This window comes from Stylophora pistillata, chromosome 13 (genome assembly GCF_964205215.1).
Source record: "Stylophora pistillata chromosome 13, jaStyPist1.2, whole genome shotgun sequence".
Taxonomy (NCBI): domain Eukaryota; kingdom Metazoa; phylum Cnidaria; class Anthozoa; order Scleractinia; family Pocilloporidae; genus Stylophora; species Stylophora pistillata.
In genome coordinates this window covers 11,702,903-11,715,559 of record NC_142531.1, presented here as the reverse complement: position 1 = coordinate 11,715,559, position 12,657 = coordinate 11,702,903, and the positions used below count along the sequence as shown (strand labels likewise).

Genomic DNA, 12,657 nt, shown 5'->3' with positions numbered 1-12,657 from the left:
GCTAAGATTTCCAAGGATTTCCAAAGATTTCCAAGTGACCTACCAAAAGATTTTGTGAAAGCTTTTCAGAAATGATTTGGTTTTTTCATGTACCCCCTGTTACAGGTGTGCAGGAGTTGCAGTTGTTTTAACAATTTTGGTGTTATTTATTTGTTTGTATAAGGAAGAAGGTAAGTAGCTCTTGTATCAACTAGCTGCATGGTAATAAGAATTCCAGTTAGTCTTCCACCAGAGTGTGGTCTTTACTTCATCTGAGAGCCTTTCTATTGATCAGTCCATGCAACCATGCACAGATTTTGGTCAAACGAGATAAACAGGAATGGCTGAGCTAACTAAGAATGTAAGTCACAGTTTGGCCAATCCAAACAGCCGATAAAGTAATAGTTAGTGATATGCCTTGGATAAATCCTGCTCGTGTATTCACTTATTTATTTAAGAAATACAGTCAAACCTGTATTTAGTGGTCACCCACAGGGAATGGTGGGGTGACTGCTCAATGCATGTTGACTGCTAAATACTGATTACTCTGGAGCCAGACACAATGACACACACAAAAAAGGAATTCTGTCCTAACAGTCCTTTGAAGAAAGATAATCTGCAGTGTGGTGAAGACATTTGAACTCAAAGTTCTAATACTGATTTCAGAAGATAAACATGGTATGAATTTGGGTAAAGAACCTTTTCTTAGTTTCTTTTGAGTGCTTCAGTTTTGAGTGACCATGTGAAACAGGTGTAAGACATTACAAACAGTTGTTTGGACTCAGTCAAAGGTGACCACAGTTGCTTAACAAAGGTGACCACTTGATAGAGAGAGAAAAAATTTCAAGACTTTGGCAACAATGTGATGGCTTAAGGTGCTGCTTTTGAGAATACAGGCTTAACTGTAAGACCATGTGTTATATTATATACTCACATGCTACTGTATTTTGGGAGGACACAAGGATAGTTTGCAAACCATGAGCCATATAAAGTGTGTTGTGGTCTTTTCATAGGATAGTTCTAGATTCATTGGTTAAAAATATGTGATCAATGTCAGTATCTAATTTTAAGCAACTGGGCACTAACCCCTCCCCTAATCCAACAAAGGTTATTTTTGGCTAGGGGAGGGGTAGGTGGGTATGTGTGCAGTTGCTCAGATACTGAAATTTATCCAATATATGATAGGTTCTTGAGCAATCAGAGTGCATGAAGTATCTTGCAGGTTGTTAAGCAATGATACATTCATTTAATGGTATATTTATGTTTTTGTTTATTTATTCATTTGATTATGGAGTTTTACCTGCTACTTTAATAGAGAAATGTTGAATATTTTATCCTAAATCGTTTTTACTAGATTTCCTCTTCCCTCTGTGTATCCTTGCAGGTATCATATCTGATGCGGCTGTTGTTAGTCTTGTGATGATGTTTATCGTTTGGGCGATGAAACAGGAAAGATTAATGCAAGAACATTCCTTAGATCTACCATCACAGTGGCTACAGTAAGTTCTCTATTCCTGCTTATTCATAAACCAAACAATTGTTATTGTCTTCGCTATTTATTTCTCTACCTCTCTTTATTGTACAACCGAAAAAATGTTTTCCTTTGTTTAATTTGAGCCCTATAGGAGGTGACTCATTGGACAGATCGTCTACATTTAACACAGAGGGTAGCGAAGGGTGGGGGGGGGGGGGGAGAATTGGGTCCTGATCCCGCACGAATGTTTGAAAAAAAATCACGGAACACGCACACTTTAAACAAAATTTCACTCGTCGCGGATTTGTAGGGGAAATTTCCAAATCTCCTTCCTTGCCTTTCTGTAAAATTCACTCGTCACGCCTCAATTTTGAGCTTAATCACGTGTTACGTGTAAACCCTTTGCCACCCTTTAGGGAAGGGCACATATTTTGAAAATGGGCAAAGCCTTGATTCTCTAACAGATAAGATAAGCGAAGATTTATTAACCCCTTTCTTTTCCTCACCTGTCTCCTCCTTCATAGCTTCTCTACTCTTTACTTTACTCAACCGCCTTAGGAAGTCTACGAAAATGGCAGGCCACAAAGTAGTATCGCATTGGTCCTGAAATCCTTTTAAATAAGGGCTCTGTTAACATGAAAGAGTTACAATAAGTACATATTAAGAACTGAGTTGTAATCATCTCCCGCCCTTGTGGTGATGGTTTATTCTTCGACGTGGGGTGATGGTAACTAGAGATTTCTCAGAAGAAAAAACTTTATGTTGTTGAAAGTACTATTAACGATATTTTCCGTGTTTTTCCGTTTGCCTCCGTAAAAAATATCTCATTTAGGATACTTCTTTTATCTATTTATTCGTTGATATATTTCTTATATGCGATTGAACACATGGGGTTCAGCTGCAAATCTTTTGTAATTTTTTTTATACCTTGCGCTTTTCAATAGACAAGTTACCGATAACCGTTCATTCCTTAAAGTATTCTTGTCGATGGCGAAAGTAAGCATAGGTATGTAAAGATGCTGCCGTTAAACTGTGAACACGAAGATATAAAATTATTGTACCTCTCATTTGGTATAAAAGTTGTTTTCAGTGAAACTTTTTTGCAAAAATGTCAGATTTTTTGTTAAAAATGATGGATCTCGGTCAGTAGGTGAGTTTCTTGCTCTATTTTTCATGTTTGTTTAACTGATTCTACGTTTTAGAAGTTTGGTTTATCGTCTCATGACCTAGATGGACTACATCCGAATAAATAGGGTGCATATAGGAAGGTCATCGCGGCTGACTAAAACACCCAAGAGCCACCTGGCTGCCGGTCACTTTGCAGACATGTGCCGGCGAGTTGACTAATTGTGTCGGCGTGTTGTCTAACTGTGTTAGCGAGTTGACACATTGTGTCGACGAGTTGACTAATTGTGTCGGCGAGTTTACATGTCAACGAAGTGTCCGTCCGGGTGGTGCCACCATTGAGGGTATGCCCTAGTGTCATATCAACTACTCTTAAGTCAGCACTATGGAGTAGTACTGGCCTATTTTCCTGAAAACCCAAGCTAAACCGCATTCTACACGTTAAGGCGTTTATCTTTAAATCGAGCTTTTGAATTTTAAGCCAAAACGACTTCCCCGACGCTTTTGCTAACTCTGTATAACAAGCTGCGAATAGCGAGAATGAACAGCTGCGCGTGATGTTCGGAACGCCGCAATGATTTCTGGTCCTATCAAGGGAGCAGTCATTACTTATTGGTCTGGAGGATCGGAGGAATTGGGGGAGGATCACGTGGTTTTCAGGGGGGTCGGAAGGGGATCAATCGTCCCCAACAGGATATAAAGGGGGATTATTGAAAAAGGGCTGCTAATTAACCGCCAATTAGTGAAGGAGGGGGGACAAAGAGAATCAGAGCCTTATGGGGGGGGGTCAGGTAAATTTTGTCGTGTGGTCGTGACACAACGAAATCTTCAACCCTCCCCCTCCTTACAGGCTATGAATGATGATCGCAGCCTATTTTTGTTTTATTTATCTCTTCGTTTCTTAATTGATTTGTTTTCATTTTTCAGCGCATGCGACGCGTGTTAAAAGAATAATTTCCTTGTTTATCTCACCCACGTGTCTTCTGTTTGCATTGGTGAGGATTGCAAGTGTAGTTGGGTTCGTGACTTTGACTCCGATTTTCATTTACCAGGAAGAGGTAAGCAGTAACACTGTACATTTCAGTGACTGCGCTCGGTTACCTTCATAGTCTGTCCAGTAAGAGTTTGAGTCGTTTCTTGTCTCAGAATGAATTTCTTTTGTTTGCTTTTATTTCAAATTAGCAATCAGAAACCTTTAGATTCGAGGATAGTATAATTGTTTTTCAACAGATCAATGCTGTACACGCATCGAGCTGCTCTACAGTTTCTTGTAAACGTTTATTGTCATATCCAGACAACAACCTCCAGCTGTTGTCAAGTTTGTCTTATCTCCACACTTGTCTGCTTGGTCATGTAACGATACTGTTAGGAGGGATTACGTAATGGTCATTAACAGTAGTGAAAGGATAATTCATGTTGTGTTTTTCTTAGGATGATAAGTACAGTACCTTACATGAAGTGGATTCCAAGCCACACAGAAAAGGTCCTAGACCTCTATATCTTCGCCTGATTATAATTTTTGTGTACACACAAGTTGTCGTTCGCACTATCGACTCTACGACAACAGACCGTCAAGACCTTAGCCAAGTCACTTCACTTAGTTACTTGTCTTCAGTGATACCTGGCATCAGGGTGTGGCGGATTATACAACTGTTATTAGTCACCGTAACCTACATTTATCAGATGTTCAGAGATGAATACGAGTGAAAAATTCGCGGGAATGTTAAGGTTCTTCACTTGAAGGCCCCAAACAGTTAAGATGTGTGTCTTCCTAATGAGAACGAAAATATAGGTATAACTGACGCAGCAAAGTTAATAATGTCGCACAAACTCCTTGGGCCCCTGATTGACTTGTGGTGTAGAACTGGTAAGGTGGCATAGTGAAGTCCCTCAGTGCTTTGGTATTGAAAAAAGATGATGGACTTTAGGTAACTACCATAAGCACAATTCTAACAGGGATGTAGTTTGACGGTAGGACTCAGTAAAGAATTAAATGTGGAAATGAGAAAAGATACGTTGCAATTTGCTTCTTTTAATGGTGTAGTCATTAAATGTAAATTAACTGAATAACGAGGGAAAGCAGTTTCTTTATCTGACGGATCTTTTGCAGTGACTGGCAGAAATCGGAAACAAGCGACTTTTACGGGTTTGGTGCTTGAACGGGAAGTGAGATCCGACTGTGATTGTACTTAGTGTTTTTGTGTTGAGCTTATACAGTTCCAGTAGGATAAATACCTAGACTTTGCCTTATTCCTTATCTACAATTGACTTGATTGCCACAAGCAGGAGCAGGAGAGATCCAGCTGTGGATAAGCTGGATATCATTTATTCTCTGGTGGTCATGTTGATCCATATAAAGTAACTGACTAAATGACAATGGTAAAAAAAAAAAAATCATTTTACAGTTCATAAAACTGATAAAGGTAAGAAGGAATTAGAAGGCTTAACATATCAAGTCAAGTGAAATTGATAGGCTTCCTAAACCGCATAATTTGGATATATCAACAAAGTTGAAATGGTAAATTGGCCACCGTAATGATTACAAAAGCTGACGTTTCGAGCGTTAGCCCTTCGTCGGAGCGAAGGGCTAACGCTCGAAACGTCAGCTTTTGTAATCATTACGGTGGCCAATTTACCATTTCAACTTTGTTGATATATCCAAATTATTTCGTTACTCCCACCGACGCAGCCCCAAACAGTTTCTTTCGAAACTATCAGCCTTTATTCCTAAACCGCAATCGGTTGTAAACTTGAACTAATCGTGAAGTTGGGTCTAATGGACATTGCAATGGAAAAAAGTGTCATCACATCAGCGGGATCCAAAGGTCTCGCGTGAAATCGAAGTGAGTGGTCACTCAGTTTAAGATGGCGCTCAAACCCTAAATTACTCAGCAGAAGCAACACGAAAAGCATGCTTTCTCCTAACGTCGAACGCAAATAATTCAAACGGAAAAAGAAACCTGTTCAGCGTCCATAAATCACAAACTGCACTAGGGTTCATACGATTTCCTACGCATAACAAGACACTACAGATATGTAACGTCGGTTTAAATCTAATTCTCAGCATTTGATTCCCAGTTAGTGTGTAAAATGCTTATACGCCAATGACTCGTCAGTGTTAAACGTCTCCGTAATTACCGGTGTATTTCACAGGTTTGTTTTTTATAGCACACGAAGGTCCATCTGGAGTTCCAAATGTGTTAACATCAGCGCCGTTTTCGGTAGGCAAAATGAGTATTCCATCTTGAGAAGCCATGGATGGGTCTTCGTCAAAGTAGTTGTAGGGTCGCAAGAAAAAGCTGGCCGAGTTGGCCGCAGTGGCAGTGTTCGGAATATCTTCCGAATGGGGTATGTGCATCACGCCTACTGTTACCCAGGCAACCAGGTCTTCATTCACTATACTTTCGTCGTCGTCTGTGAATTTTGAGAAGTCCACAACGGGGTCGTGCATGCTGTTCTGATTGTAAATGGAGGAACTTCTTTCTTCCTCTTCTTTGCGTTTAGTGATCGTCATCTGGTTCTGTGTCCAGGCGGCACCTGACATTAGCTCCCAGTCATTAGGGTACATTTGTTTCATCATGTCTCGGATGTGAATACGGTAACCTCGATTGACGCCCATCTTATTCACTTTTCCATCGCTGAAAAAGTTTAAGTACTTAGGATGTTCGAAGTTTTGGCGATAGGTGGCTTCTTGCTCGGTCTGCTTTAGGCTGCGGCTGAGCACCTTTTGTATTCTTCTGGAGCCTGGAAACCAAGGGTTGGTGATATTTTCCACCTTGATTTCGATATTCTCAAAAGAGTTTTCTCTTCCTCCAATGTCCATGTCCACTTTGTAATTGATCAAATGATCATGAATAGTTCCCGCAACGTCAGTATGGATCTCGGTTCCGTATGGAGCCTCGTTTACTGTCCAATAAGTAGCTTGCACGTAGCCACTCGTCGACACTCTGACCTCCACGACACCGTTTGGGTAGAACATGTAATCATAAATGTAATCGTAGTTGTACGCAGTGGAAACAGAGCGCAAAACTAATGCAATTCCTGGCATTCCTCCGTAGAAATTGTAACCACCCCCAAAATCGTTGTCAAAATGTCTGCGTAACGGAAGACCAAGGTCGAGCTCAAATAAACACACTGATTTTCGGAAAGTAGCTGGCTCACTGCTGCTTACAAAATGAATTGTGTCGAAGAATGTGGCCGTGCTTGGGCAGTCGATACCTGGGACTAGTTCAAACTTGCTGCTACCCATACCCCAGGCGGTATCCAGATATTCGGTCAGCATCTGCATGGGACTCCAGCCTGAGTAAAATGCTGCAGCCTCCTGGAGACTGAGTTCATACACGATTCTTTCGCCATCGAATTTGATATCAAACAGCTGCATCCCGGTGGAACTGCGGGAACGGAAATCAAAACTCCACTTCATGTATTCCACATGACTTCCGCTGACGGTGTAACGCTTACCATCGGGCTCCACCAATTGGGGTGGTCTCAGAGGTACTGAGGGCTGTGGTCTTCCTCGCTGAAAATAAGACGAATACAAAGGCGTTTTACTCGAGGAAGATGGAGCGGGGAGGAAAACTTTGTGAAGGGAGCCATTCTTGTAAACTTGCATCAGTTCTTCCACACTGTCGAATGACTGATTATAGTAAAACACTTTTTCAACTTTCCACTCGGAAACATCGTTTCCTTGTGTGTTAAGATAGATCTCAAAGCCAACCGGATGCACGTAGTTTCCCTGTAGTTTCCGAACAAACCAGATCCATTTCTTACGGTGGCCAGACTCTCCGGGTGCCGACTCGGACCATACTAAACAGCGGTCTGTACAACCACTGTATGTGTACCCGTCGAAGCTTTCCTTCAGCAGGTCAAAGGCTTGATCAGTTACGTTCAAGATAATGCCTTCTATGAAGTCACCATCCTTACCACCTGGTGGGCGAGAATCAAATGGGATCGGATATTTATGACCGGGGCCGGTTGTTTCTTCAAATTTGGTCGGTTTTGCTGCTGGACTCACGAGATATTCTGTCACGTTCGGGTTAACTTTTCCTCCATTGAAAATAACGACACGAGCTTTACGCTCGGGTTTCAAGGCGTCGTTGTCGCTATCGAGGAATGCAAGCGCTTCATCTTTAGGTGGTTGTTGCAGCTCAATCAAATAAATGAAGTTGTTGTTTATGGCCGCTTCTTCATAAGGTGTAATGTTCAAGGACGGCTGGCCGAGGATGTAGTCACGAACAGCGATGATCTCATCCTTGGTCAAGTCGTTGAATAGACCTGAGGAGCGTGCTGGCTGAACTTTCAGCCGTGTGTTATCTGGGCAAATAACATGCGAGGACGATCCATTTTCCAAAGTTTCACTCTTACCTCTCGTTGACACCACAATTAATGCAATCAGGAGACCCAAACACAGTAATGCAAGAAAACCACAAACTATTTGCAAAATTAAAACTTTTCTTCCGACGTCTTTAGCCATGATGCGAAATCCTGAATCATTTGCACGCCAGACCTAACTCGTGTATGCTAATTGTCTCCTCACCACGTAATTCTGAACAGAAGACATGGATAACGTCAGAGAATACTTACCTTATTGTAGGAAATTAACAATGCATGTAATTTACTAGTCTCCCTCGCAGCCGTTTTTTTGGATGTCACGCAACGCTCCCCCAAAAGAACGGCTGCTGACATCCGAACTACATTCCTTTCTCATTGTCCTTGCGGTTTGTTCGCGGTCTACTGAACAGACCAATCACATACCAGAAAATCTGAATGACGTAAGGTTTCACGAAAATGTGGATATGGCAGATGATCTAGCTATCATGTCGGGAGAAACACTGAAGAAATTTGTCAATGAGAGCTCAAAATGTTTCACATGTTCATCGTTGTGCCCTGGTAAAGATAGAGTATATATTTTTGGGAAAACTTCTCACAATTTCGTTGAAATTATAGAATCTACGCTTAACATAGACGTCAACTGCTACGCCAACGACACGAACGCTAGATTGTTTGAGCGGTTGTTAAAGTTTCAGCGAGCAAATGAGAAAGTAGAAGAAGCCAAAAACTGAACTGCAACTCTTTATTCGCACTACTTCAAGAGGTTACTACAGATTATAAAAGTCAGAATATATAAGAAACAGTAATTTACATCAATAATCAAAACGAAATACAAGACGCCTTTCAATCGAGGCCAAGGGCTAAACGCCTGCTTCGACCTACAGATGGAGATCAGGAGGAAAAAAGCACGTGCTTGGCGTCAACAAACCGGGCGAAGGCTTCGAGAACACTGCAATTTAGGTCGGCCAACGTCTCCTACACTACTTGTACTTCTTCATTTGCCAGTCCGCTGCTAGCTGGAGTGAACCCGATTAGTTATGTTCGTGGCTTCTTATCACCGGTAGAGGAAATGGGCCCGAATTATCGAGTGTTTCCGCACGTTGGTACAACGCAACAACAATAACAATAATTTGACCACTTTCATCGGTAACATGGTCAAACGCGAGCGGGAGTGCTTGATATATCAGTTAACGATTTCCCGGATCCTGTAGGCAACTTAACAAAAACATCTTTCTCGACTAAAACGTTTCTAATTGCAAGCTTCTGGTGAGCATTAAGCTCGAAAATTTTGACCTTTGACGACGCTTTGCGAAAAGCTCCTTCAAGCACCGCCATTTGTCTTGTGTTTTCCTCATGAGGATCGCGATAGAAAACGATATCTGATTGGACGAGTCTCAAAAGGTGAGTCTGGCGCGAAAAGGTTCTTGAAAATGGAACCCGAGCTGTGATTGGCCAATTCGGAGAAAGGAATGTAGCCGTTCTTTTGGGGGAGCGTTGCGTGACATCCAAAAAAAACGGCTGCGAGGGAGACTAGTAATTAACGCGAATTCAAAATATTCGCGTTAATTTTATGCATTGTTGATTAAAATGACGTTAATTGAAAGCATCGTTAATTAAAGACACCTTTATTGTAAGCAAAGCTAAAATTCCTCTACGTCACCGTCCGAGTCGGTTGACGCATCATCATTTAATATTAAGTTCAAAATGTCCTTAGATTCATCAGTGTAGCGATCGTCTTCTCTGAGGGGATAACTCACGTCTTCAACTTTCTTGCGCAAAATGTCAATCGCATTTTTGTCATCCCATTTCATTTCTTATGTTTTTTGCCAGAAATAAAGAGCAAATTTTGTTGTTGGCCGTTGTTGTTTTCTGACGAAATGAGTGCGAAAAATTAAATTCACGTCTTAATTATGTAACATACCGCACGGAAATTCGCGTTAATTAAATGTATGTAAACATAACTTTTGGAAAATTCGCGTTAATTTTATGACGCGTAAATTTTGTTCGCGTTATTAACATACTTCGTTATATTCCTATAATAAGGTATATCTTAATAGACGTTTTGTTGTGTAGTGTCGCTGAGTGTTTTAACGAGTTGTGCCGTATTTTGACGCGTCAAAATACAAATAACGAGTAAAAATACTCAGCGATACTACACAACAAAACGTTCAATAAGTTATTTATTATCCAACACGCCAAACTGTAATTTCAGTGCGGGCGAATTTCGCGGATATTTATTTACGAAGAGTGCGTGACAGAAGTTTGCGAAGCGGAAAGGAATTGGCGCGTTGTGTTGCTGTTTCTATTTTCTTCGTTAAATGAAGAAATTTTCTGCTCGTCAAGCTGTTTTTCTTTGTTCGATTCATCTAATAAACTTGGATCTATATTTGCCAGTCATTCTGACTCTTCGTCGTCGGAAACGTGATCCAAATTGTCCGCCACTTTGTTTTTTTCGCTCCCGCGATGCGAGAAAACCTGTTTAACCGGTACTCTACAATAGACGAGTACAAATACCGCGTGATATTTGTAGTCGTCTATGGCGTTATTTGTACTCGTCTAAGTGTAGTTGGATAATAAAAGGTCTTACTCTAGCACAAATAGAATCTATACTGTTTACTTCGCCACCCATCTGTAGAACTTATAATCGACAAAGCAAAGTAGTTGAAAATGTAAGTCAGTAAACTGCCATGTTATTATTGATATTAGTTCCTCATTTTGTTGTTGTTACTTCACAAGTTGGATGAAAGCTTCTAAAATCTACAGAAATTGTTCGTATTTCTTATATATTACATGTACATTGTAAAATGACAAGACAAGAATGACAACAGAATGTCAGTCAGTAAATAGCCAAATTATTATAGTTATTAATTCCTCTATTGTTGTTGTTAAGTCACAAGTTGGATGAAAGCTATTGGTTGAAGTTACACAAACTGTTATTTACAAGTAGACTGGCAAGGCAAGAATGGCATCATAATGAAGCTTCCTTTAAGATCACTAGATCGTATTCTCCAAATCGCTAAGCTAACTGACTATGCTGCGGAAATTTTAAGAACTCTCTTAAGCAGACATAGAATATATACTGTTTACTTTGCCATCCTTTTATAACTTATATTTGATGAAGTAGAGTAGTTGAAAATGTTAGTCACTAGACTGCCATTTAATTATTCTTATGAACTATGCATTTTATAGTTTTTAATTCATATGTGTGAATAAACACCCTTTTAAGTAACTTAAAAAAATTACAAACTTTTTGTAGTTCTCATTTACAACTAGTTGCCTTGAAATAAAGTTGTGTTCAATTCATTTCATCGTTACCACTGTGATGCTAACAATAACAAATTCATAATAGTTAGCACTACTTCCAGAAAAATGTCTGCAATAATTTCAACCACACCCCAAAGCAGACCAATCTCTACTCCTCCTAATTTTTCTATATTACCTTCAACACGTTTGTGAGTTCTAGCCATATTTCTTTGATAAACTGTTAGAGCTTCACATTATACCCCAGCCTCCACACCTGTACTCAATGACAAATAAATCCTAACTACTTTCACGGAGTCTAACGCAATCCTTTATAACCTTATACACATTACTCAATTACCCAGCACTAGACATATGTACGCATTGCGGACTTATTTTTTTTCTCGTTTTACGTTACACTGCCGGTAGTCAGCTATATATCATTTCATCTCGCCTTTTGTTCATGTCAGTCTCAAAGCTCTGACTTTGACAAGACCTTACTGAGAGGTCAAAACAAACCAATCAAAACCCCGTCAGCTTTTGTCTAGTTGAGCATAATGGAAATGATAATGATTACAGCAGTCATGCAGAAACTACAATGGAGTAGAGCATAACAACTTACAAAACACTTTACATGACAAGATAATCCAAGTGTGTTACACAAGTGTAAGAATCCATACATGGCTTCAAATAGTACGTCACGAAATTTGTAAGATAACTAGTATCTACGTAAGAGTTGACGATAACAATGCTCGCGAAATTTAAACACGCGAAAAATAAATTCAAAAAGATGATTTAATAACAACACCACATACAAGATGTGTATCGACAAATGCACAAATTAACATCTGGTTTTACTGGTAAGTTCTGTTGTGTATCTTGTGTAATGTATCTTGTTTAATGTTGATCATCCTCAGTGCAGTCTACAAAATTTCCATTACTTGGTCCCTGGTAGATTTCATTCACAAGGTTCAGTCTTATAACGTTCTAAACACTTGTTCCAGTCTTACTTGGAATTTTAAAAAGTCAGACTTTTTTTTAACAATAAAATGAAGTTGAGAACACTAAATCGTGAAATTTAACGCCCTATTTTCATATCTGCCTATTGAAATCACGAAAATAAAACCACGCGAAATACTGTCTAGCCAAAATCGCGAAATAAGTACGAGTAAGGTGGTTGCCATAGAAAGCAAAAGTGACCTATCGCAAGTCAAAGCCGTCCATTAAACCGAATTAAGACCCTGGGAGAAACCAAAGTGCTAGCAGCAGAAAGTCTTCAAAGAGAGACAAAAAAAAAGGGTGTCAAGGGCCATGCGGGGTAGCGCCCCCTTGTAACCAAATTTTGGCTCCAGGTCGCAGTGAAGAAACTTTCTTTGTATGTGGACTTGATGGTCACATTCTGTTCTTGCACGAAAGTTAAATGGCTGTGTGTGCGGCTTTGCGTTTGAATTAAAGAGAAATACAGTACAGCTAAGGATGGTCATGTGTATAGGGCAGAGCTAAGCTTC

At 40.1% G+C, this 12,657-nt stretch overlaps 2 protein-coding genes across 7 annotated transcripts in view; one reads left to right on the top strand and one right to left on the bottom strand.

Annotated features, from left to right (window-relative positions):
- Nucleotides 1-4,592, top strand: part of LOC111322078 (uncharacterized) — a 16,024-nt gene extending 11,432 nt beyond the window's left edge. For all 6 annotated transcript variants that reach the window (XM_088744053.1, XM_088744052.1, XM_022925116.2 and 3 more), the window contains 5 exons: nucleotides 106-170; nucleotides 1,364-1,478; nucleotides 2,398-2,459; nucleotides 3,506-3,636; nucleotides 4,010-4,592. In XM_088744053.1, coding sequence (XP_088600179.1) covers nucleotides 106-170; nucleotides 1,364-1,478; nucleotides 2,398-2,459; nucleotides 3,506-3,636; nucleotides 4,010-4,285 — 649 coding nt within the window. In that variant the 3' untranslated portion in view covers nucleotides 4,286-4,592. The remainder of the gene's footprint in view (nucleotides 1-105; nucleotides 171-1,363; nucleotides 1,479-2,397; nucleotides 2,460-3,505; nucleotides 3,637-4,009) is intronic.
- LOC111322076 (diamine oxidase [copper-containing]) lies at nucleotides 4,591-9,241 on the bottom strand. The gene has a single exon (XM_022925113.2). The coding sequence runs from the start codon at nucleotides 8,049-8,051 to the stop codon at nucleotides 5,697-5,699; it is 2,355 nt and encodes a 784-aa protein (XP_022780848.1). The 5' UTR covers nucleotides 8,052-9,241; the 3' UTR covers nucleotides 4,591-5,696.
- Nucleotides 9,242-12,657: the final 3,416 nt, after the last annotated feature.